The sequence below is a fragment of the Aplidium turbinatum genome, chromosome 10 (genome assembly GCF_918807975.1).
Source record: "Aplidium turbinatum chromosome 10, kaAplTurb1.1, whole genome shotgun sequence".
Taxonomy (NCBI): domain Eukaryota; kingdom Metazoa; phylum Chordata; class Ascidiacea; order Aplousobranchia; family Polyclinidae; genus Aplidium; species Aplidium turbinatum.
In genome coordinates this window covers 21,257,107-21,284,500 of record NC_137481.1, presented here as the reverse complement: position 1 = coordinate 21,284,500, position 27,394 = coordinate 21,257,107, and the positions used below count along the sequence as shown (strand labels likewise).

Here is a 27,394-nt window from a genome sequence, read left to right as displayed (position 1 = left end):
TCACCATATGTAGGCCACTACAACACAACTACATCTTATTGCACTCTTATATCGTTGTCCTTCGACGATCAAAAGCAAAATTAGCATCTTCATAAACAGTCAGTGTTAATGTAAACAATTATGTCTTCAAGTTGCAGGATATGATTTCGTTCTGTGCCTCTCCTAAGTGAATGATTTAAATTTGGGTTGGGGGAAGTTAGGATACAACAGTAGGCTATATTCTAAGATCTCTCACAAAACATTTTTTTTAATTTTATGTCTATAACCCTCTCCCTGATAATTACTTTTCGCGTCAAACTGACCTTAGGCTTATATTGTATTGACGTTACTTTTTGTTCATGGCATTTAAACTATGCCCACAAGAATCTTCAAACTGTTAGAATAAAGTGAATGGTGATTGAATTACTGTGGCTGCGATGTCACATCTGGCATGAAGATCTTGAAAAGTGTCTTTATTTTTATTTCGTACTATCAAAACTTCGTAGCGTTAAATATCCGTGCGTTAAATCTATGCAACAGTGCTTGATATGAAATACCGGCAATTTATGAACGTATACGAGTAGGTGGTTATTTTGCTAGTTGACTTCGTAATTTTGTACGTCTTTATTTACAGTAAAGCGCAAAACTTCTTGTAGATTGTTGATTTGAAGCAATGTAACGGACAGTGTCACGCTTTGTGTCGCTTTTATCATTTTTAAGCAATAGTTGCAACGTTCACCTGATAATTGGAAAAGTAAAAGCAACACTTACGAGTTATTTTGTTGCTTTACTAACGTTTTGCGCACCATAACAATGCGCATCGTCACAGCCTATACGCCCACTGTGCAAGTGATTTTATTTTGTACGTTGTTCGCTCTGAGGATGCATATTGCAATGATGTGCCAAACATCAGTGAAGCAATAAAACATTTCATGTTTCTGCTTTTACTTTCGCATTTATCAGATGAACGCTGAAACTAGTGCTAGAAAAGATAATAGGCTAATTCAGATAAACATCCAAACATTTCAGTATTTTATCCTTTCAGTGTTTCAACATTTCATCATTCGGCCAAGATTTGCTATTGCCTTTTTCCATCGTGAAATTTCATATGTGCACTTGCAATTGAAAATAAATTTTGTTGACTAAAATAGTGGAATCACAATGTAAATTTAAATTATGGCACACACCGACAGCAAAAACCTTAATAAAAGGCTTTCAAATCTGAAGACAAATATCAATCATCTCTTCATCCAATGAGTTGGCATGAATATACAGACTGCAGGCATTCCAGCATGTCGCATGCAAACGCAATGGTTTATTTCTAGTACGGAAACATGCACTGCCATCAAGAACGAAGTTGGCGAGAACACTTTACAGAGAACAAACTTTGTGCGACATGCACCTTAATTGTTGAGTGATATGACAGCTGCATACTCGGACTTGAGATGGTTAATAAAAGTATTTATTGAAAATTTCAAGAGAAGCTCGTCTCTAATGTCTCAAGGAACTAATTACCACATTCATATGCAAAGAGCATCTCAGCTAGCAAAACACGTTCTTTTTACATTGATTCAACGTCTGCAGACAAAACAATCATCAGAAACACTACATTTTACTGTTTGTGTTGTTACACAATTCCACAATATCCAAGTAACGTGACAGAATAAAAAAATCATTCACTTAAAGCGAACTGAAAGTGAACAGCAAGCGACGCTAGCACATGATAGCATACGATAAAATATATTCAATAAAGCGATCAGTACGTGGATTTTGAGACATGTCTCTGCGTTGCCTGTAGTGTACATCGTTGACACAATATTTCAACCATGTACATTACCTGAGGGCTGTAGCTTTTTGCAGTCACGGACCATTTCATCCCCTAAAACTGTAAGAGCGACCCTGAGCGAAAATTTTGAGATTACTTTTTACCGTATGAATTGCAGTATTTTTTCTAAAACCCATGTGGATTCTCTTAAACTTTCCATGGAACCTCAAGGAGACCGTGGCCAAAACAAAGAATCATCGACCTAACACGTCGCTCATTCATAAAGTTCAGCACTTGAGTATTATTTCAGTGGTTTCTGTACCATTGTAGAGCAACGAAGAAAACTCTCCTCGTTGTATTGAAAGTCTGTACGTTATACAATCATTCGGTCAAGTACGATTGGCAACACAATCAAGAAAACTTTAAAAGAAACTGTGCGATAAAAGCACGTATCGAACTCAATAATGCTTCGCAAGTCACGCTAAATATAGTCGGCGGTGTGGTACAAATCACTACAAAAGTCCATGAAAACTTTTATCAGATTAGACAACCTTTTGAAACCAAGAAGAGATGACAAAGATTTGGTGAAAGACGTTATCGCATAAAAGCTGTACACAATCAACTTTAACAAATGAGACGAATGACGAAGGCAGTAGCCTATAAGTTGGCGGACTTTGCTGAGAGGAATATACTGTACAACAGCGATGATCTACTGAAGATGAGATAAGCGGATTATGATGATGACAGTTCACGTCGCTACAAAAAGGTCACAACGATACATTGATATTAGCCCTAATGAACAGTAACTGCAGGAGGCATTGAGAGGTGTTGCACCAGGAAGGGTATGGTGTTGGTAACAACTGACAGTTGTTGCATAGAAAATGAATGCAAGTTTAGTCATCTAACATCCTGAGATTTGTGGGCGTTTGTGAAAGAATCAGTCTATGTGCGTCCCCTTCCAAGCAACGTGGATAAAGTGAAGGCCCGAATAACGAAAGCTGTTGCAACCATCGACAACGCAATGCTGGAACGTGTTTGGGAAGAATTGAACTATTCGGCTAGGTGTGTGTAGTGTGACCAATGGTGTAACGTAGGTCCCATACTTGATTCAAGTGTCGGGTATGAGAAATAAGGTTCTCAATATACTAATCCTTCTGCACTAACGAGAGTAGGGTGGCCAGTTCCTTTCTCGACCGCCTATCCTTCAGCAACTACGCACACCCAATTTATTACACCCTGGGTAAAGGTAAGCGGTGTTTTTCAACAACAAGCTTAAGCCGGGAGTCGAACCAGGATTGTGTGATTAGAAAGCGAACGCCTCATCCGCTACGCCATTCCACCACCCAACCAATGGTGTAAACATGGAAAATCTTTGAACATTTTATAAAGTTGTAATTACAGGCTTTTAGAACATATCATACGCGTTTTTATGCCTTAATAGTTTTAAACATATTTAATGTCAAAACGTGCTCAAGACACTTACAACACTCTGAATGTCAAAGTTGAACTGTGACAATGCTTGTTGATCTTGCTTGTGCTTGGTTAGTGTATGAGGTTTCATTCTGTTTAGAATTGTTGCAGATAATTTCACTTGGAAGCTCTGTCTTTGCAGTCCCACTAAAACAGGTGAACTTTGAGCGACTGATTGTTGATTTTGTCAATTTGTACGTAGCAATTTGGTCAAATCCTTGAATTTTGGATGAAATACGCCACGTTCAATAAGATACAGTATATGAATATCCAATATGAATACCCACTGATTCGGCAAAAATTTAGAATTTCATGATACAAATAAAGTTTTGAAAGACAAAAGCAGGAAGTGTAATTCCCTTGTGCTGCAATAGGTAAAAAAACCAACACATCGCAAAAAACAGGTCGATGAATGTGAACTGTGACCTGTATTTGTTGGCAAGCTGCTTTGGACAAAGGAGTCAGATTCATAAGAAATGAATGCAAGGCTAGGATATTACAACAGACTTGAAAGCTTACCTGTGAACGATTCAAGCAATCCATGATGTATGTAAATTTAACTCAACAAAAATATCCATAATCTCGCGCAGACTGTGTTAAACTAAGTCATGTGTGTACTGTGTAGTTAATGTTATTCTTTAAAAAGAAGCAAAGCAAAAGATAATTGTGTCATAAACGTTTGTGAAGTTCGGTCAACAACATGATTGGCGTGGCATTGGTATCAAAACGAGTATTGGAGAAAATGTAAAAGAAATAGACAACATAAGCCTCGCAGGCAGAAATACTGACTGATGTTTGCGGCAATAGCGAGTGCAGGCCTTGACCAGCGAATCAAAGTTCTCTAAAAGATTTTACAAACTTGCTAAAAAAAATTCTTTAAAACTCATTTTACATCTTTTTCACCAAAAGTAGCATCGCTACTGGATAGAATCAAATTTTAGACAAAATAGCCTCATGGCAGGTTTCCAACTTCAATATAAATTCATCTAGCAGCGAGTTAGATTTATCGGACAAGACATTTCACAGGATTCTCTGGTCGAGGGTTCGCAATCCGCCGGTGACTTGCGGCACACAAGCAAAATTCATTAAAGCGTCGTCGGAACAACAGCGATGAAAAAAATCTAGACAATGATGGAATCGAACCCGCTATCACTGTTCGTTGCAATGTTTACAGCCGATCTATCCCTTCGAGGATTCACAACTTGAGCTTCCATGGAGTCCCCACGTTGGGAGTTGGGATCACCAGCAGGAGACTTTGGGGATGTTTCACCTGGGTCTTGATGACAAGAACAGTGAAAGGATGTGGAGTCCATACCGTACACGCTGCTATGGTGTCCAAGGGATGCATCATCAAGAGGTTCGGGGGTCTCTGCAGGAGGAATTTCTATTGGAAGAAGGTCGTGATAAGGACATAATGTCAAGTCAGGCTCTTCGAGATCTTCCAACGGAATGGCAGGGAGGTCAAAATGTCTCATGCCGAGATGCAGGTTTTCCACCTGGTGTCCTTGGAGGTGGTTGATTCTGTTTATCTCGTCCATGGCGTCATACACGGCAGAGTTAGCCACAAACGGAGGAGGAGGAACCACCAGAGGACGCTGCTGGTGCAAGGGTGAGTCAGAAATCGGGGCTTCCACCAAGCGATCCTCCATCACTTCCTCATCACATTCAGATGGGTGGTCAACAAAAAATGAAGCAATTTCCAATCGATTTATCTGTGGATCATCATGGGCAGGAAGAAATTCATCGCGTTCAACTTCATGAGAGGGAGAAGATGGAACCTCAATTCTGCCCGCTTCTAAATTTTCGTCCACCTGTTCTAGAGGAGGATTAGGATGAGCTGCGGCAATCCATTCATTGTGAGCTGTCTGGAAAGCGATGATCCTATCTCGTAGACCAGCTCCTTCATTAGTCTTCACATAATCATCTCCGTTGATGAAGCTCACAGTATAGTCTCCTGTCAAGTCAGAAGGAGAAACACCTGCATTGTAAAACAAATAAGTATTAATGCTTCTTTAAAAAACAGAGTTCAATAACATTGGCCATTTCTTTGTGTCGGAAAATGGCATAACCATCTTAAAGTTCTGGTAGACTATACGTACAAACTGTCATGTCAGATTCTTTTATATAAATTTTAATCAAGACAACATGGTCAGTGGTCACGTTCTCAGCGTTGTACTGTACGAAGAACAGAGTTTCAGTAAAACTGCATGTCAACGAACCACAGATACAATGCAAGAAAGTTATTCAAGGGGACCGCTTCAGCACCGAACCTGGCTGATTGGGGTAAAGTTATCTTTATAAAGTAGCCCAGTGTAAATCAAAGTAAAATACTAGTTGAGAGAAACTGCTTTCAACCAAACTCTATGCAGGTATATCAATGAAGAGGGGTTTACAAGTCGCCAGTGGACCGTGGAGAATGCCGTGCTAGACAACTACTTCGGACAAACCGGCCTCGTCCAGCCTGAGAATCTTCTGAATTCTGACCAAGTAGTTGTCATGCATTCAGAATTATAGCGATGGCTAAGAGGCACATAGAATCGTCGATTTGATCCGACAAGGTCCCAGACTCAAGTCTGTCGAGTGTCGACTCAGAGGCGAATCCGGTGCTAGTTTGGATAACACGCCCATCGATTATTTTAAACTTAACAAAAACGATTAGATATAAAATAAGATTGTTCACCAGACAGTTAATTATAAAACAATATCTTGCATTCTTCCAGTGATTGCAAACCAGGCATCTCAACATCCAGTGGTAGCCTAGTTTGCAGTCACTAGAGCTAGATTTGCAGTCACTACGTTAGCAGTCACTACGTAGCCTAGTTTGCAGTCACTACGTTTGTAGCTTATAGTTTATGTTCAATTTTAATGGATTATGTTAAATGCCGTGTGGTTGCTTGGTTGTGTATGTCTGTGACTACAGCTAGAAGAGCGCAAGACATTGTTTTATAAAACAAACTACAACTATCTGCAAGGTCTTAAATGTTTTTGTACCGAGAATGTAGAAATATAAGGATCTGATATTCTCCATAATCTGAAAATTCCTGGTCATCTGCAGTAAAATTTTGGAGGAGGAGGAGTAGGTTGGATCAGAGTAGGGAAGATGGACCGTGATCAGTCTTCTCCTGCGATTGCTCCTTAACTCATTGAAAAGGCACCTTCAATAAATCAATAATAGGTTGCAACTATGTCATAGAAAGATTCAGCTAAAATCATGTTCTCCTTTCAACGGAAGTAATTTTAACGTTAATTCATGTAGTAGTGTTGCCAGATGAAATGCAAACGCAAAATATTTGATTTTTAAAGAGTAGTTAACCTGGTAAACCACCGCACAAGAAAAACTTAAAAGGTCAAACAGTACAACTCTAGCACAAGGTGCACTGCGAAACAGAATTCCAGGTCTATCGATTATTACAAAAGGCAAGAAATCATTTTGTCAATTCTGCTCCAGATGTAGATGACATATTATATTGTAGTTCATGAAAATGTCTAGCTACAAAAACGATTAAAGTTAAACAAGTTATTAGCGTTTAAAAAGTTAAAAATTATTATTAAAAAGAATTATGAGGGCAAGAATTTTGGAAACGATATACAATTTATTAATTCGAAGAAACGAAAATGAACAATGACAGAGCAGTAATCGTCGCTCTATTGGTTGATTCAGAACCAAGAAACACGAATCGTTCTCACTGTATGACGTGCGTGAAGCACGCTGAGCTGAATTTAAGCTTCGCTATCATTAATATGTAAATAGTAAGCGGAAATTTTGTTTATTTTTGGTATTTCTTAAGAAGTTTTGTTACTGTTCCAAGGGTCTCAATACATTAAGTGAATCTTTGTAGTTAGTGAGATAGCTCAACAAGAAAAACAGTTTATTTTAACATTGATACAACGTCTGCAGACGTAGACTAAAGAACTGATTTTCTGGTTGAAACAAAGTGTATTGATGGCGGTGATGCGAGGCGTACTGAGCCAAAACTCTTGACACATTAACGATATTAACAATCAGAGAAGCTCTGTTTTTTTTTTCTGAAAAAGTTGTGTAGAAGATTTTGATCTGTACTTTTCTAATCCAAAGCTACGATTGTTTGAAATAAAAAGGTCACAAACTGTGAACTAAGAGAACTGTGTGTGACAGTTAAGGCATTCTGAAGCTTAAGCGTTTTTCATCATCACTTTATTGAAGAAAATTTTCTCACAAATCATTGTGAGCAGAAGGTCAAACTTTCCCATGTACATTAGATAACAATGCATCATGGCATCATGCAGCTCACACGCATTATGTCGTCACACAACTGCGCAAATTAAAGTCAACGGCGTGGTTTATTTACCCAAACATGAAGTTAAAGTCGCCGAGCAAAGGGGGAATTCCCACCGTCACGGACTGTTCGAAATGCGGACAGATGAAAATGACGAAATCAGCTCTTTCACAAGCGTGAAGCGCCCACTCGTGGATGGATTGGCTGATTGAGTTTTCTTCAAACATGTCCAGAATGACGTCAAAGCCGCAGTGGTCATTTAGGAACGCAGCAAAATATCTGAAGACAATCAAATGGAGTTTCTTTCAATGCTTTTGAAAGTTATTGTCTTTTTACATTAATCTACATCGTTCCCAACAGAGTACTTTCACAGGCTGAGATAGATGAATCACATGGTACAAGTTTACATACAATTTCGCAGAATGTGCAGCTTCAGATCTAAATTATATCAACAACTGCTGCAAAGCTTTGTTTTGGTTTCATGTTATTTTAATATACAATCAACAGAATCAAACGTCAAAGTATTGTAAAATATTTTCGTTTGGTACCTGATAATGGCAGAATGTAGATCACCAAGTGTTTTAGACCTCGTATCGGCTTGCCAAACTATCAGGACTGTCCTTTTTCTTATATTGACAATTCTTGGCTTCAATGCTTCAGCAAAGCGTAAGGGTAAAACATGGAGGATTTTCAAACATTTTTCTAAGCAAAAAAAAAATTAGAGAGACACGTTTTTTACGACAGTTCAAATATTTTCCAAGTTATAAAATATTGCATGTGCTTTTGAATGCTCTTTTCTTTTTGCTGGTGAGACAGCAACACAGCTCGCAAGTCAGTCCTTTCTTGCATTGATTCAGTGTCCGCAGAACGTTGGATCAATGTAAAAAGACTGATTTGTTAGCTGTGAATTTAGAATACCCACTCAATTAATGTAGCCTAATGTAGGGGACGACTACAAACCAACTATCAAGCCAGCAACACAAGATCAAAAGCCCATTACCCATCAATTAATATAATTATATGCCATCGTGTCGTAATTAACTTGTTTCTTGCAAGGTGGCGCATCAGAATTACGGTTTTGTTTCAAAAAAAAAAATCAATGTCTTGTGGGAAAAAATACCCAAGAATTATCTGGTTTCAGAAATTTTTTACGCGCCTTTCTCACATTATAAACCTTGAAATATAGCAATCTGTTTTCATTCCGTCTGTTTTCTTAATGCTGTACATTGTACAATGTTTTATAGGAACTGGTTATTTTCAGCTTTTGCAAGTTATAACCAGTACAAACCAGCTATAGACGAAACAACATGATACTTATAACAGTCTGAAGTTACTTAGTGACGGCTTGAGAGTGCAGAAGAAGCATAGCTACTGTAACATTCACAAAGTCAGTAATTTTAAAGATGTCTTGTTTTGTGTCACCACTATCGAAGCCACTGTTGTTTTATCCGTGTCCGCATACACGCCACGGAAAAAAAGCACAAAGTCTTTTACATGATCAATTGTAAATATGTAGTTATATGCAGTACACGAGCAACCATGGCTGAACAGGACCAGTGTGATGTAGCCATGCGAATTGCCAGAGCAAGATAAGACACTCACTGACCTTTCCTCCACAGACATACCATGACAATAACAACCACCACGATCAAGGCGATGACGACAACCACGATTAGAACTACAGGGATGATAGCTGGATCTGAAATAATAAAAGGTCCAGATATCAAACAAGTGCAATGCGATGAACATATGTTCAAGGTTGTTCAATGTTCAATGAACAAGGTGCAAGTACATTGGTTCAACGTCTCAGGTGTTACATCAATGTAAAAATGTCGGATTTTGCTGTCTGGGATAAATATAAGGAAACCGTGTTTGAAATCGAATTCTTAATTCATCCAACAAGTGGAAAATTGAATGAAGCTGTTCACCAGGCATTTAATTAAATAACATGATGAGTTCTACTGGCGCAAATTGAGCTAAACTATCACAAGATGTATAAAGTGACAATCTGCTTTTATTCCGACGGTTCGTCAATCAGACACGACTGACTTCTTCAGGGGGCTAGACCAGGTAGTGACTACCTGTCTAGCAAGGCAAAACACAGGACCATGTTGCTGGAATCAACAGAATATGCGAAATGAACAAAAGCAGATTGTCACTTTATACATCTTGGGATAGTTTAGCTTAATTTGCACCAGTAGAACGCATCATGTCATTTATCATCCAACAAGTTGTTACAGTCGGGATAGTAATCTTGTATATGCCATTGACTTGACTGGCAGAGACAAAACTGTGTATTAAACTGAGAGGGGTGACACAAACCTCAGCCACTAGCAAAGGTCGCTGGACGAAGGAATTTATTTGAAAGTCACCTTCATTCATCGAAGACGCAGATAGAGCAACATTTACATTCCAGCGTAAAACTACAACTAAGCATGCCAGAAAATACGCCTGCAGGCGTTAAGTTAGTGTAAAAATGACGGATTTTGCTGCCTGGAAATATGCCAACATCGCACTTCTGTTTTCGTATGCATCAAGAAGTCAGTTTATGTCACATTGGATCATTCAGTTGTTTGTGTGAATGAATTCTGGCTAGCAAAATTCGCACTTACTACATTGATTTAATGTCTGCAAAAATTGAATCAAGCCGGAATGGTATAGGTGCAAAGTTTTGTGTCTTTAATAGCGCTACTAACGTTAAAACGATGTAAAATGATGACCTTGGCTAGCTGAAATATTATTATCAGTGGTTCATCAAACAAGACTGCATTCTTTTGTTGTTGCTACATTTACTTACAGGGCTTCCACAAAGAGTTTAAAGAAATGACTTCAATGGACAATCAAGCCATTTGTCTATGACCAGTTAAATCTTGTGAAGAAAGGGGCGTTCTTCCCGGCTATCAGCACAAGGCTGAGCACTCACTAGTACAGCAAGCAGCTGCGATTCGCCAACCATAACGGTGTAGCTTCCACGCTAAGCCATTCAGACCATCCAATCAACAATATGTTTCTCGGCAGCCGATTTGCAGCAAGAATTGACAGCGATAGACACGTGTTTCGCCCATGAGGCTGGGCTCATCAGTATCGCACCGTAATCTGCCACAAATTTATTCGACCACCGCTTTACCAGTCAGTTTAACTCTTATCTTTGTGGAAACAAAGAAAGAGCCAACAAAACCAGCAGGCGCCAGGGCAGAGGACATTGTGAAGAAAGGGGCGTTCTTCCCGGCTATCAGCACAAGGCTGAGCACTCACTAGTACAGCCAGCAGCTGCGATTCGCCAACCATAACGGTGTAGCTTCCACGCTAGCCATTCAGACCATCCAATCAACAATATGTTTCTCGGCAGCCGATTTGTAGCAAGAATTGACAGCGATAGACACGTGTTTCGCCCATGAGGCTGGGCTCATCAGTATCGCACCGTATTCTGCCACAAATTTATTCGATATGGTTGGCGAATCGCAGCTGCTTGCTGTACTAGTGAGTGCTCAGCCTTGTGCTGATAGCCGGGAAGAACGCCCCTTTCTTCACAATGTCCTCTGCCCTGGCGCCTGCTGGTTTTGTTGGCTCTTTCTTTGTTTCCACAAAGATAAGAGTTAAACTGACTGGTAAAGCGGTGGTCGAATAAATTTGTGGCAGAATACGGTGCAATACTGATGAGCCCAGCCTCATGGGCGAAACACGTGTCTATCGCTGTCAATTCTTGCTACAAATCGGCTGCCGAGAAACCAGTTAAATCTGTCGCTCAATTCACAAACCAGACGTTTTTTACATTGATTGAATGATTGCAGACTTTAAATCAAAGCAAAACGTTAATTTTGCGAACTGGGTGTTAGCTTGCCTACACGAACTTACACTTGTAATTTTATTTTTTTTAACATTGATTCAAGTTGTGTAAAATGTGAAATCAATGTAAAAAGGAGTAACTTTTTTTAGCTGACAACGCCAGACACGATCGTATAATCTCATATCACGTAGGGGGGATTTCCAAAGCGTTGCAGCCACGAAGAGTGTTTTACTTACTTCGCGGCTTTGTCATAAGACGTCGAATAAATGTTCGAAAGTTGCTCAAGCTCGAACGTTTTTTATGAGGTTTGCTTAGCATAAGAATATCGCAAAATAAAGATTGGCATTTCCTCTGCTCTGGCGAGAGACCAATGTTGAACAACAAGAAAATAAGTGGAAGTTAAAGCATCAAGATGATGCAGCTACGCGTGACGCGCTGTTTATGCACGGCGCTGTGATTAATTGAGTCAGACATTTACATTAATTAAGAAATTGTGACATGGATCAGTTTCGGGAATTTTATATACACAGCCATCCATCATGCCAACTGTGATAGAAAGCATAGTGACGACGTCACACCAATTTGTTTCGCGCTCAGTTGGTGAACAGTTCTTGTGTTTAACTACTGGACTTTCCTAGATGAAAATAGTCAATCTCGTTCTGCTGAAACTGGGAAAAGCACGTTTTCAAATTTTGTCTACTACACGGTGATGAAAAATTTTTAAAGCTGTAGTTTATTTTGGGGTCGCCTTCTACAGCATTAGACAACATAAAACTTTTGACAATCTATTCAACAAAAAATAGCTTGCAATGGAAACGACGTGAAATAGCAAGTTTTACTGCCTGGGGCCTGTTTGGGGTGCAAGCAAAAATGTAACGTAGGCCGTTAAATGTAACGTAGAAATGGACAGCAGGCCGCTTTGAAAGTACTGAAGCCGTTTGATCAAATAATCAACAGTTAAATTAACCGGTGGATTAGTAATTGGCGATTTGAATCAGTGGATTACGGTTACACACGAAATAGTCCGTGAAATAAGTTGCCTGATATTGATAAGTAAATTACTGTCGCTTTATCGGTGAATAATCCTCTGCTGGTGCAGCAACCCTTACAGCTAAAGCCCAAATACACTACATGCAAAGGTTCTCAGCCAGAGTAAATTGAGCAAACCCAGGAAAATAAATATGACGGATTCCCAAATAGTTGGGATAACTGACGGTACTTCAAAAGGTTGGTGCTTTACCCAGCAAGCAAACCAGTGATTTTTATATTGCTGCAGAAGTTGAAATGTAAAAAAATGACTGATTTATTGAATAGAGGGAGACAAACTTATAAAGTGGGATATGCTATGTACGCATTTATGATAAGAGCATCAATGCTCTGGGCCTTTTTACACGTCAATTGCGCGAAGATACCAGATGATCATGCACGCTTTAATTTACCACTGTCCCGATCGAAGAAAGCAAATTGGAAAAATACAAAAAAATTATCACATGCCTGGCATGCTTTAGTCATGAGGTCATAATCCTGTAAGGTGGAAGTAAGATGAATATGTGGTTGCTTACGTAAAACAGCAGGTACGTCAAACAACTGACGCGGTCCCCATTCCGTAGCCTTGAACAGTGACGACTCTTTTCGTTCTTCCCGAACCTAGAGATGCATTATTGTCATTCAACAAGTCAGAAAAAATTTAGTTTTTATATCGTGTCGATGTCGACGTCTGACGACGATTGAAAACGATGTTAAAGCTGAAACTTTTGCCGATTGGCAATGATCGAGTTGCTACATAGTTTCACAGTTTTTGTACGTCTAATCAGTATGCAGAACAATGGTATTTTCACTTTTCACACTATCTACTTTCCTACAGCTTTTGTAACCACTGGGGCGATACCCATACAGTACATCAGTCGTATTTTCCATTGATTCAACATCTGCAGACGTAATACTAACATAAATAAATGAAGTAATGACTAACAGAAGTAATGTAAAAAAGGACTGACTTGCTATCTGGGATAATTACCTGAACGCTGTACAAGCCAGCTTGTAGATTCAAGAATCTGTCAGATATTTCTCCAAGGCTATTCTGAAAAACAAGTTTCAAGAAATTAATAGCTTTTCTAAATTCCTTCAGTTCCATTCAGATAGTATTTGTTTTACATGGTTAAAAACTACGTTACAAGATGTTATAGCTAAGTTGTCTGGGTAGCTGTAGCGGGTCTGCTACTATTCGGTGAGTTCCTAACTCCTAACCCTAACTCCTAACCCCTAACCCCTAACCATAAAACGGCAATGATAATTAGGCTACGGTACCCGATAATTTAAAAAAAAAATCAAAAAATCACCGAATAGGGAATCGGACTCACCAAATTGGACTCACCGAAACGGGCCATTCCGAGCTGTAGCAGTGGGATCGAGACATGCAAAATACCTTGTGTTTTTTGTAAAAAAAAAAGTTTTTTGTAAATTGAAGGTCTTTTAATCGACTTTAAAAAGCGATTTTACAAGTTTGAGGGCGATGCTCACCGGATTAACTTTCAGTTTAATGTCGGACACAACTTCAACTTTGCCTGATGCGTCTTCCGAAGATCCAATGTGCTTCGAGAGGCGGATACCATAAGTAGATATTCCGTAGTCTAGCGAGGCAGGTTCGAAGAAAACCTCGATAAGTGACGGACTGACCACATTCACTTTTGGGGTGGGTGGGACCCACGCTGCATTAGAGAACTTGGAATCAACAACTTAGTTTTAATTTTAATATAAACTGGTTGATCTTATTTCAACCCCATCCAGGCTTTTGTCTGGTGGATAAATTTGTAGCTCTCTGACACTCAGTGTTGGAAATTCAGTTTAAGCTTGTTTGTCGTATCCAGGCTTAGGCTACACCCGGTGGTTAAGATTTAGATTAAGTGGACGGAAAGGCAAGGAAGCCAATCTTCGTGTCCACCTTCAGACATGCCTTTAAGTGTCCTGCCACAGACACAACCGCATGCTCTTGAGCGGTGTCGAACCGGCGCCCTTTCGATCGCCGTTCCAGTGTTCTCACCACTCGGCTATGCAGCCGACAGCCGAGTTTAAGCTGATAAGAATCCAACGAAGCCCACAGATTCGCATCCACTGAGGACGTTTCCATGATAAGCATTTCTATCATGTTTCGTCATTAACGCGCCCGGGAAGAAAAAGACGCTCGACTATAGACCGATCCATCGCCTAGCAACGCTCAGCCAATCAGAGCGAAGGAGAGCAAGCTATCTTTCCAAGCCCACTATCTAGCATTGCTTTTATGCAGTTTCCATCACATTTATGCTGTGATTTTTTAGAAGTAGAATTTTCTTCTGCGGTACTTGCAGGTTTGACAGCAAATACCTATTTGAGATGTCTTAAAAAACTTAAAATCGTAAACCTGCTGCAAATAGTGCTTTCTAAGACACAGTTTAACTGGGTTGTTAGAGCCATGCAGTGTTATCAATGGTTTGAATAGTTGATCATATTTTTATAGAAGAAGTTATATAGCCTGGATGGTGTGCTGTGCTGCAACTGCTACGTTGTTTGTTTGATTTGTTACAATTCACTGGAGTGAAAAATTAATCTATAGGCCAAATCTTTTAAATGAAACCCACTTTTTAGCCTGCAAAGAGTCAAAAGTGGCTGATTTTCCAAAGATAATTTCAAACATTTTTCTTTGCATTCTTTGTATTTAATGGCACTTGTGGCATTTTACATCAAAAAATCAAACAGGGTTTTAAATTGCACGAGACTTAAACCAGTATAATATGCAAACAATTCACTAACAGGAGAATTTAAAATGGATCTTGCACTAATAAATGACCCTTCTTGCAATTGTAGCAAAAGAAGAGCTTGCGATTCATGTTGCATTTTAGAGCACAAAGTTCTTCTTTCAAAGCTTGATTTTCAGTTATCAGCTTACATGATGCATTATTGCATAGCATAATAATGATGCAATGAACAGTGAATGAGATGACTATGTAGGCTACAAAAGAAGCAAAAAAGTATTTCAAAAGCACTAAACATTAGCCTAGTAGGTTATAATTATCCATGACATCTCATTTAGTCAGTTTGCAATGGGTTGGGCTATGGTTTATTTCTTGATTTGTATGAATTAATTAGGCTACTGGTAGCTTACGGTAGGCTACTAGGCTACCATTGGTATTATATGTTTCAGTTCATTTTTTTTTTATCTTATGCAACCATTAAATTTAAACAACCATAGTTTACAGGCTATGCTATTCATTGCAGAATCATGCAAGCTGATAACTGAAAATCAAGCTTTGAAAGAAGAACTTTGTGCTCTCAAAATGCAACATGAATCACAATCTCTTCTTTTGCTACAATTGCAAGAAGGGTCATTTTTTAGTGTAAGATCCATTTTAAATTCTCCTGTTAGTGAATTGTTTGCATATTAGGCCTATACTGGTTTAAGTCACGTGCAATTTAAAACCCTGTTTGATTTTTTGATGTAAAATGCCACAAGTGCCATTAAATACAAAGAATGCAAAGAAAAATGTTTGAAATTGTCTTTGGAAAATCAGCCACTTTTGACTCTTTGCAGGCTAAAAAGTGGGTTTCATTTAAAAGATTTGGCCTATAGATTAATTTTTCACTCCAGTGAATTGTAACAAATCAAACAAACAACGTAGCAGTTGCAGCACAGCACACCATCCAGGCTATATAACTTCTTCTATAAAAATATGATCAACTATTCAAACCATTGATAACACTGCATGGCTCTAACAACCCAGTTAAACTGTGTCTTAGAAAGCACTATTTGCAGCAGGTTTACGATTTTAAGTTTTTTAAGACATCTCAAATAGGTATTTGCTGTCAAACCTGCAAGTACCGCAGAAGAAAATTCTACTTCTAAAAAATCACAGCATAAATGTGATGGAAACTGCATAAAAGCAATGCTAGATAGTGGGCTTAGAAAGATAGCTTGCTCTCCTTCGCTCTGATTGGCTGAGCGTTGCTAGGCGATGGATCGGTCTATTGCAGCTGGTATTATCTTTTTCGTGATGCCAACCGAAATATATCCTGATGTTGGCTACGTGATAAAATTAAAATGAGATGATAACTTGCAATTGTTTGATGCTGCGTGGTCACGTTCGAAGTCAAACAATTGAATTGTGAAAAGTAATGTTAAAAAAAAAACTACAAACCTTTCACGACAAAGTCGGTGGGATATGATCTTAACTCGTTATGAGCGAGTAGCAGCACAACCTAAACACAAAATAAGAAACATGTGAGGCTTTGCTAACCGCAATCGAGATCCGACACAAATCTTCTGAAACAATTTTTTTACAATGCGCCCACCATTTAACGTCAGCAGACGTTAAATCAATGCAAAAAAACGACTGATTTGCTGCCTGGGTCTCTCTTCAGATCCCAATAATCGAACAATTCCTAAACCGACCTGTTTGAAAGTACGTGGTAGTTCGCACTGACAAGGTTTGATTGTATATCGTCTGTTTATCACACGTAAAGTGGAAGACCATCGTAGGTGATCTCTCTGAATGAATCTGTTTGTATTTCTAATGTCGAAAGCTTTTACATCTTTGTTGTAGTTTACAGCAACTCATCGTCAGAAACCAAGCGAATTGAAGTAGTAATAAATTTTGCAGTTTAATAATGACTGCTTTACATTGCGCAGCACCCACACGTTGCTCTCAGCGTTATACCAGACAGACAGTTTCAGAGCAAAAGCAGATTAGCCATTAGCCTTGTACGTTAATAGCCTAAAAATCCTAAAATGAAGTACGTATTAAAAATAAAGTAGAATGTTATTCACAAGATTTTTTATGACACCCTGTGGCCTATTAAATCCCATTTTCCAACTTAGAAACATATACTCCAATAACCCTAAACTTGCAGAGCGGTACAAACAAGTCGACCAGTAAAACATTAATGGCAAAGGTTTGAGCTTGCTTCAAGATTGCCACAAAGCTGCATTCCACAGTGTTGGTCAGTGTTGTTTGTTTAGGTCAGTTTACGCAATAAGCAAACACAAAAAGACAAGTATCTACAAGGTTAGGTAAACCACGGCTGTTACAAAATCACAAATTACGAATAATTCGATAAGAACGTAACATGCATCTCTCCAAATCTAAATCCACTGATATTAAACTAGTAAGTTATGGAAAAATAATAAAAATGAAGCTTGTTGCGTTCCTTGTATTGCGCTCGTTTATTAGTTTATTTGGTTAGCGATGGTCCCAGAAACTGACATTTGATGACATGGTTAGCAATTGCTGCAACGTGCTTGCTACGAGATGCAATAGATGAAACCCTGAAGGCGAAATAAAACCACTGCTTTTGGTTCGCTAATATATAAATCTCCAAGCCTTAACTGCAATGGTAGGTGTAAGAAAATACGATTTATTAGTAAGGCGGTAATTAAAAACAACAAGAGCAAGTGCAACAAAAATTTCTGTAACACTAAGTCAGTGCACGCGATTTCAAACGCTGTAATCAGACGCAAACGCAAAGAAGTTAAAACCGCCATGCACTATGCAATTACATGATATGCTAAGCTAAATATACGCTTGTTAACACTTTTGCTTCTCATGTTGCGAAACCATACAGAACTTTTCCAAAGCAAGTGACAGCTTCCTTCCTGCTAGTGCAGACTGCAAACCGCATCAACTGCATTATTTCTGCTCACAAAATAGAGAAAGAGGTCCTAAATAATCAAAAATTTAAGATGGGTTTCTGTCCCTCACGCAGCCTTCAGCGTGGGAACCGCATGAGATCAGCTGCGGTGAAAAGTCGTCAAGTTGGCCGGGTCGCAGTTTCTTGATCCCATCGGGATAACTCCACTCTGAGCCAGAGAAAGAAAAAACCCTCAGCCACTAAGCACAAGTGCAACCTAAGAATTATGCTGCACACAAAGGCGGGTGTACAGGCAAGCCAATGGAATAGCGTACATACCGATGCTTGAAATCCACCGATGTTGTCAAAGACATTTTGGAACGTTGTCCTGATCACGTGTTCGCTTTTCTGCAACACAGAAATAGGATTTGCAACAATTTGTTTCCAAGTTGGAACTATTGCGTAGAAATTTTGTAAACTGACAGCAATAACATGAAACAACTGCAAGACTCATTGAGCATCTATCATTTTACTCAAAAAATATTACCACAGACAGCAAAATCCGTCATTCTTATTGTATGTTGCAGTCTGCAGACGTTGAATCAATGTAAAAATGACGGATTTTGCTGTCTGGGACGTTACGTTAATTCGTCGGCAAATTTTGAATCAATGCAAAAAGTGACTAATTTGTTGGCTGGGGCAATGTGAACAAACCATGGCTTAGAACAAACATATGCGTAGGAATTCGATCGTGTAATTTCGATCACAAAATGTGTTATAAATGTCGGAATGGCCCGATTCGGTGAGTCCGATCCCTTAAGGGGGAATTTTTTCAATTTTTTTCTTAATTATCGGGTACCGTAGCCTAATTATCATTGCCGTTTTAGGGTTAGGTGTTAGAGGTTAGGAACTCACCGAATCGGACTCACCGAATAGTAGCAGACCCTATAAATGTTATCTATCTCTTTAAATTCATGCAACATGCAGATTGCAGAATATCCAAAGCAATACAAGCCGAAAAAAAAACAATTGTGTTTTTTGCATTTTGTTTTAAACAATTGCCGGGTGCAATGCCAGTGATTGTGGCTTGCGACCTACCAGACTTTGATTCGCACAGCAAAAGAAATTTTCAGTCGACCGTTGCAGATAAAATCGGTGTCAGTGTAACAATTACAATTTTTATTTTACAAAAACCTATTTCGCTTTCTGAGATTCCAAGGTGTGCAAGAATGGACTTAGCCGTTCAAGAGCAAGATGTTCAAACCCAGCTAGCAAATGAATCCTTTTTACGTTGAATTAATGTAAAAAAACGACTGATTAGCTGTTTGGATACGTAACTGGAAATTTTTCAAAATTAGCAAAACTTGTTTCGGGTCTGTAGGTTAGCAAAGCTTTCGTATCTTGTTTAATTGTGGTTGCATCGACTTATTGGCTAATTGAAAAAGGAACCGGCATTGCGCAAACGTCTGCACGAATTCATGACCACTCTGACTCTTGCGTTCGTACAGAAAATGACAAATTATATTCTTATTAACATTAAAATATTTAATTGATTACTCAGCAGTAGTTGACAAAGAAACAAGCAAGTTTCACAGATGCTAGTACAACTTTCAAGCAACAAAGTCTTAGTTTCACTTTGATCCAACGTCGGTTCAACGTAAAAATATATAGATTTTTCTAACTGGGTTAAAATTTCAAAGCAAAGTTCTTATTTTCAATGTTCTGTCAAATGAAAACATTATCTCAAAAAACTTATGTTTTTCAACGTTTTTTCTTTTTATTTGTACAACGCGATTTGAAGCCCGGCTGTGCTATGAACAGTTGAAAACATTTATATTATCCCAGCCAGCAAAATTGGTCCTTTTTGCATTGACTCAACTTTTACAGACATTCAATTAATGCAAAGTGAACCAATATCGCTTGCTGGTTGACTGGTGCAGCATTAGATAATTAATCTTTCAATTGCAGCTGTGGGTCTTTTAAACCTCGATTTGAAAGCTGATTAGCATTTGAAGCAAACAAGTTGGCCACTTTGTCAAGTTGGAAGTGGCTTTTAGTTAGCAAAACCTATCATGTTACGTTGATTCAACGCCGAGGTTGTACCAATGTAAAAACCGATTCCCATACAAAAAAATCCATCATTTTTTACATTGATTCAGACGTCTGCCGACGTTGAGTCAATGTAAAAATGACACATTTTGCTGTCAGGGTTTTGGTGGTACGCATAATAAACTGATATATTTTGCATTTCATTGCATACATGCATTATGGTTAGTTTTAAACAATATTTTGTTTTAATTGTGAGAATAATTTTATCAAAAACTTGTTATCAACGAAATAAACTTAAAATGCCTCCAGTGCAGATGATGCTATTTTAAGCAAGACATAGGCCACGTTGACTTTGTCTGTTATTGAAATCGACATTAAATTAGCCTGAAGGCAACAATTAATATTGTTAGGTCAAAACTCTATATTTTAGAATGCCTGCAAACGGTCTTTCGCGTCTGCAAAGGACAAATTTGGATGATGCATTTATCTAATTCAGTTACTTGATAGATGAAAAAAAATCAGGGCGCTTCAAACTGTTAGATGCTCGTAAAAAGGATTCAAAGTTGCTCGATAAACGCTACTGAAAAAATCCTGAACACAGCAGCAATATATGGTTGTCATACACGTTACAAAGTCCTCGTATGCATCTAATCCTAGGGCAAAACAGACTGTAATGCTTTTCCAATTATATCACCCAAAGCTTTACTTACAGAAACGTCAAAAATATGTTTTGATTTCCAATCTTGCAGAGGGGTTTTCATGGCGATAATGAAATCATATCCTTCAATCTGATGGCATTCCTTAACTGGCGATGTGGTGACAGTAACACTGTAACCACTAACGTTAACGTGGGGAAGTTCCGGCAGCGGTTCTGAAGCAACATGATTGTATTTGAATGGAAGTGACTTGTTGTTGTTTTTGTGTTGTCGCAAAGTTGTCTCTTTTTTTTCAGAATGTTTCAACTTTTACAGTAAAATAAAAAACAAGTACCGTATTTTACGGACCATAAGGCGCACCGGACTATAAGGCGCACTGTCAATAAATTGCTTTGATTAGTTTTTTGTTCATACATAAGGCGCACCGGACTATAAGGCGCACCGGACCATAAGGCGCACTGGACCATATATAATAGTATATCGGTACTGGTTTTGAGTGTAGGCAATAAAGCACTATCGCACTTGATCCATACATAAGGCGCATCGGACCATAAGGCGCACGATCAATTTATGAGGAAAAAAAAGAATTTAAAGTGCGCCTTATGGTCCGTAAAATACGATAAGGACTCTCTGAGAAGAAACTCAGAGTGTTTTAGAGTTGAGATGGGAAAGTTCCTCATCCCTTGACAAATGCAAAAAGAGATAGAAAAAATGGAGATAAGTGACAAGACGATCTCGTCAGATTGCACAAAGTCAAACTCAGCGACTGACAGCATTGTTATAAGGATGTCCGTACACTACAATAGATAATGAATATGTTTATCACCTCACTGGAAAATATGGCAAAATTTAGATTAAGCTGGAAGGAAATGACGATGAAAAATACATATCAGGATTTGGCAGCCACTTTTCAAGCTTGAAAAATAACGTAGTAAAAATTAATGCTAATGAAATTTAACTTGTTATTTTTTTCAGCACACTTACTCACCGCAATGACATAGATGGTCAGCATTCAATATTTCGCAGGCTGCAAAAGAAACGAAATGTTAGCGTTGGTTGAAGACTTGGAGGACTGGAAAAAAATCTCGAATGACTGACATGATTTAGTCGGTGAAAATGAACAAAAAGCTTCAAAAATAAGAAACTAAACTTTAATACAGTAAAACTTCAGTGGTAAATTAGTTCAAAGCTTTTTTATTTTTATACAATATATACCCCTTTTGTGTTACGAGATGATATAACAACGCAAAAATATTGACTTTGAATTGATAGAGTCTCAAAACACTTCAGGTTTATAAGCATAAAGTTATTAAAATATTTCTGTATGGAGCAGCATTTACGCCCACGTACGAATTGTGTGTGGCCTCAAGGCAAGAATGGCAGTAAATGATTTCGTTGAAATGACCAACAGCTTAAGATTTCAAAGCAATTGAAAAAAAATTGACCAGTGAACCGTGGCTATACCAATAGATGAGTATGAACGAACCAAACAGACAAGATTTTAGAATAATTTAGAATCAAACTGACATGCAATCTGGAAGGAAAGGCTACAACTAATCTGACAACCCCGCAAACAACATGTCTTTGTACAAGCCCTATCCTTATACGAATATACTCGCTTTCTACAGGCATTGGTAGCGTTAAAACTGCCCAAGTGGTCTTGATGAGGACCACAGAAATGTCGGGGAAACGCAAATTAATCAATATGACTTCAAAATTCAAATTAAACCCATTTAAAACATAGGTTGACATTGGTCGCACGACCACTCCACTAAAACCACCGGACAACAACATGGTTTCCAAAAGAAAACTTACCTGGCGTCGGAACGATCTTCTGATCTCTGGTGTCATCTATCATAGGAAGGGAACGCATTGTTACTGCGTAATGAGCTGAATTGACAACTTTGGGCAAGAAGACGACCGTGAATCGAGTCTGCAACAAAAACAAACAGTTTGACAACGGAAATTTCGGAGCAATATATTCCATTATAGGTTGGTCCAGTGAGGCTACGATCATTAGGATTATTGTGGAATGTGGAGTTGTGCAAAACGTACGAGATATTAACTCTTTGATTTTTAAACAGATCGTCTGCGAATATTAATTCAAGAAAGGATAGTGAATGGTGGTTGAAAAGAAGCTTTTTGGTGGAAAACAAAATTCTACTAAGTGAATGGTGATTCCAAGTGAAATTTGTCACGAAAAAACTTACCCGTAATGCGAAACGAAACTTTAAAGCAAAAAATTTGTGGGATCATTTGTGTATTTCGTTGCAGATACGTTATATTTATGTAGTTCACTCTCTAACAACGATCTTTCAAATTATGCTTCAGGCGTGTTGTCGCTTTCCAACTTATTTGCCGTTTTCTTTGATTACACCTTAATCAGCGTTTTCAGTGCAAATTTATATTGCGTTAGCGGTTTTAATAGAAATCGTCACTACTCGATTTGAAGTAAAGGGGTAGCTGCACAAATAACTAAGTTTATGACTTTGGTTGTCTGAGACGAAAACACAACAGAAACAAAATGCATCAAAATATTATTGTTCGATCAACCCCAAGAGAATAATTCATGGGACGACCAAAGAGTCCATTAAATGGGATTTTAGCTTCGATGGACTGTCGGTTCAACAAACTGTCGTTCAATCAACTGTCAAACCACCGACTTTCAGTGTGCAACTGAAGAAAGTTTGGCTGAAGCAAAAAGATTGTAAAGAAAAGTTCACCTTATTTTGTACCAGGATACAATAGCAACCTTTTCCCAACTGCCAAAAATCGTTGGACTTCGCAACTCTTACATACGTCACATGCAAGTACATGATCAGATTTTCTCACATGTGAAAACATCGCTTTGTACTCTGTGCAATAAGTCACATAAAACTTGTAGAAAAAGTGCTTTTAAAATACTACGGTGTTCATTAAAGTACTGTCAAAAACGCTTACATTAACATCTTCTTTAGTAAGTCTTCGTGAAAGAGCAAGAAGCTGACAGCTAAATTTAAATGTCGGAATTTGCTGCAAGGAAACCTGCACAAAACATCATTTCGTAAATATCTGCCTCATATCACATTTTTCTTCATGACAATGTCACAATGTTGAACTAGATTTGTATTATTTTATCTTTTCATCCATATCAGTGATGTCATATATTCTGACCACTTGCATGTACTTATTGTTACTATTTCACAGACGAGTGACCAACATTGTTAGTTATTCAATTAAACCCAAACAATGGAAATATTAACCAAATGTGTCAAAATATAATGGTTCCATTCAATGTCAATTGTCAACCATTGTACGATAACAAATTTGATCCCTCAGTATTTTTTTGCAATTTGAACGTAACAATCTAGTAGGGCCTACTCTACATACATAGTGGTCGACAAATTATCGATCAAGACTGCATAAACGCAGTGTGTTAATATTAACAAAATTTTGAAAAAACAAAAACTTACATAAAATCCTGTCAGATCCTGAATACCGGCAGGACAAGGTTTCCAAGTCAGCTTAAAGTATCCAACAGTCTCATTGGTGACTCGGTTAGTTACAAATTCTTCATCATACCAAATTTCACGTGGAACGCATGATGCTAATCCTTCAGGGTTTATTAAGGGTGTGATGTCTTGACAACCCCCTACCAAATAACCACTTTTTTATATTTTTCACCCAAATGACCCACTTTATTTTTTGTGGAGTTCAATATAGTAAATACACTAAATTGGACACAAGAAACAAAGATTATATTGATGGATACTTTCTCAAGTCATTACCTCCATAAGAATGTCTTTAATTTTTCATTAAAAATATGCCGGCACAAATGAAAGTTTTCACTTTCATGTCATATCAGTAATGCACATGTGCACAACTGTATAGTTATAACAGTGCAGATGTCACCAAACTTGACAGATGATTATTATTCATTAGTATCACATTGATTATGATCAATGTGCTTGGAGCAAGAATGTATTAAGTAGGCTACTTAAAGATTCAGACACAGTGATCACTTCTGTAAGATAAGTCTGATACTAGAAAAGTACCGGTATTGGGGCTTGTACAAAGAGTAAAGCTAAAAAATGCATGGCATACTGTAGATTCATTTAACAATTGAAGTGGCTGGTTTCTAGCCAAAACATCATCATCACTATGATAATCCTTGACTATTTTATCACCTTAGTACATACCAACATATCTCAAAGGCCAATCATTGACACATTCTCCCATGCAGTCATGATAGTCATTTTGCAACGAACTTTCAAGTAGCTGTCAAAAAATTAATAAAATTAAATCCTTCATGTTATTAAACAACAAATCACATCATCGTCAACCTCAAATCAAATTTAAAACTTGTACATTGACAAAGCCTGTGTCTATCAGTTTCCATGGTTGAAATAATCTGAATAGAATTTGGTATCACTGTAAATTGATTTTATACAGAAATTCTACAATAAATTTAAACAATCACCCAGATTCAACGTCTGTGGATGTTGAATCAATGTAAAAATAATGGCTTTTCCTGTATGGGCAGTTAAGTTATGAGAAAATGCCAGCCCCTAACAGTGAGCTTTAAACACATAGCAAATCACGAACATCAATTTGAAATATAATTGATCAAATGGAACCAACCTGGTGAAGGCATTTTGTCACACATTCAGTATAGTTCAACGTGTTAGGCACAGATGGTGCAGAAGTTGTAGAATTTGAAGCACAGGCAATATGTGAAAATATACCTATGTTCAATAAACAGTGCAACAACAATGATTTAGTTTTGAACATATTTTTCAATATTGGACCTAGCCAAATGATTCTGAAACAAAATTATTTCTATAAATAATAGCCTACACTAGGCTATTCGACAAACGTTTAACCACCGAGATTAAAGCAGGACTTGAAAACAGGGTTTGAGTTTTGATTTTAAAACATATATACAGTAAATTACTAAAAACTCAATAAGCAATATCAGTATTATTACAAATGTACAAACCAAAATATGTATCAAAACCCCTTCTTCCAATTTTAAGCACAGTGTGCAGCAATCATTCCAAGTCTATCACAATCATATTTGACCATTATTTTATCTAATGGACCAAACTAAATCCAAAAAATACACAGCAGTATATTTTTCATTTAATAATGCATCCCTTATGAAAACAATGGTGCTAGCTAAAATAATATCAAGTTAATGAACGACAAAAGGTGGTTAAAACCTCCTGTAGCTAGCGTAACCACAACGCTTGGTTTGCAATGTGATCAGGCTTGATTAATCAAGTAGCCTACGGTATATTAAGCTAGTGATAGATTATGGAAACTAAACTATCCTTGGAGAAGGTATACAATGACAAAGACAGGACTCAACCGAACATATAGGGTGAAACTACTTTACCTTTGCTTTACTGTTGACACATTTGCAACATGATGTAACTTGTCCTCCAATCAATGGATTTATGAACTAATGCGGACTGTTACTATCAATCTTTGTATTTGGTACATTACGACTCAGCTCTTCGGAGTTGAGTATCTGCTTTGTTTTTACTTTTTACGTGTGATAGTGATCGTAGTAAGGACCATCTTGAGTCTGATGCAAATAAATAAATAAATCCAATCTTTTATGCAGAAGCAGTGGACCATAGCCTATGGTCACCATACGTCACTCGAGCATGACATCATGCACTCAAGCGTATCTTTTTACAAAATGGATAGAGAGGAAATCATCATGCAGAGAAAACTTTTATTTTTTATGTTGCGAGAATAGTACGGCAGTACGGCACATTCGGCTACAACCGTACAATTATAAACTATACAAATAAAATTGTACCAAGTTTATAATTACGTGCAATTACAGTCTTATGGCGCTGTTAAAACAAAATAAATTTACTTGACTTGCCTTGAAAGTCAAAAAACTGCTCAGCACTTTGAGATTCAAACCAACGGCCGCTGTTATTTTTTAATGTCAGCAACTAAACCCTTTTTTTAATGAAGTAGACTAGTGTGCCTGCCTGTGCACACCTATGTATATGAATTTTTTAGTTAGATTTATTGCTATGGGGATGGTGGCTGACTGACCCCTTATGGTCTTTAGCTACCGTCTTGATTGCGTCATAATTTAATCAACAGCTGTAACTTACAGCACAATGCATTATTTTTACTTTGTATTTACTCTGCTTGTTTGTTTATATGTGGCGCTGTTAAAACAAAATAAATTGACTTGACTTGCACAATCATCAGTGATGTATGATGTGGTGTTTGAGGTTCGCCACAGACGCAGCCTGGTCAGTCACGCAAACCCAAATGAATTATGTTGTGCTTAGCGACCATCAGCAGCCTACGGAGGTGATTTAAAGTCACTCATTGTTTTCTTGGCAGGTCTGAGTCAGCTGGTAGCCTACTTTAATTAGTGCCTGGCGTGACTTTAAGCTGGTCAGGCCGTGAGGTGTTTTCTCAACAGTCTCTCCATAACTACATAAACTGCATATAGTGATCTTAAGCCTATAGGCCCAAAGCACCACAATGTGGGGAGAAAAGGGCGCCTTAAAAGCAGGGGTTGACATATAAGCTATTGTGCGTCAAGAAGTAGGCTTAGCTGGAGTGTAAAGAAGATGGCAGCAATTGAAATACGCGTCGTTTTGTCGGAGTCTGCAAAGCTTTTGTGGGGCAACGTCTGAAAGCAAGGTGGAGGCTGACTTAATTCATGACCCTTCTTGGTCTTTTTACTTTCTCGTTTTTATTCAGTAACAATTGTTAGTTATTAATTTTGCCATGGCTGTTTTTGTTGTGTCTGCTGGATAGAGAATAAACTGGATTAGTTGAATAGAAAAAAGCTGTAGGGTATTAAAGGCCTTCC

General features: G+C 38.0%; 1 protein-coding gene across 1 annotated transcript; it reads right to left on the bottom strand.

The window, feature by feature from the left end:
* Positions 1-1,274: 1,274 nt before the first annotated feature.
* Positions 1,275-26,018, bottom strand: LOC145778463 (uncharacterized). The gene is made up of 18 exons (XM_082589941.1): positions 25,937-26,018; positions 25,180-25,360; positions 24,738-24,816; positions 24,012-24,190; positions 23,500-23,583; positions 22,375-22,492; positions 21,548-21,586; positions 20,614-20,774; positions 18,194-18,262; positions 16,426-16,486; positions 13,778-13,965; positions 13,275-13,337; positions 12,820-12,904; positions 9,077-9,169; positions 8,019-8,172; positions 7,543-7,749; positions 6,206-6,369; positions 1,275-5,192 (listed from the first exon to the last, which is right to left on the bottom strand). The coding sequence occupies exons 2-18, from the start codon at positions 25,327-25,329 to the stop codon at positions 4,336-4,338; spliced, it is 2,751 nt and encodes a 916-aa protein (XP_082446067.1). The 5' UTR covers positions 25,330-25,360; positions 25,937-26,018; the 3' UTR covers positions 1,275-4,335.
* Between the last annotated feature and the right edge of the window lie 1,376 nt (positions 26,019-27,394).

What these genes read in the sequence shown, in the direction of transcription:
- LOC145778463 (XM_082589941.1), bottom strand. Translation starts at nt 25,329, where the DNA reads ATGTTCAAAACTAAATCATTGTTGTTGCACTGTTTATTGAACATAGGT. An exon ending in CTGGCTTGTACAGCGTTCAG is followed by an intron (nt 12,905 to 13,274) that starts GTAATTATCCCA and finishes ATGCATCTCTAG; the next exon opens with GTTCGGGAAGAACGAAAAGA. An exon ending in TGACGTACCTGCTGTTTTAC is followed by an intron (nt 9,170 to 12,819) that starts GTAAGCAACCAC and finishes TTATTATTTCAG; the next exon opens with ATCCAGCTATCATCCCTGTA.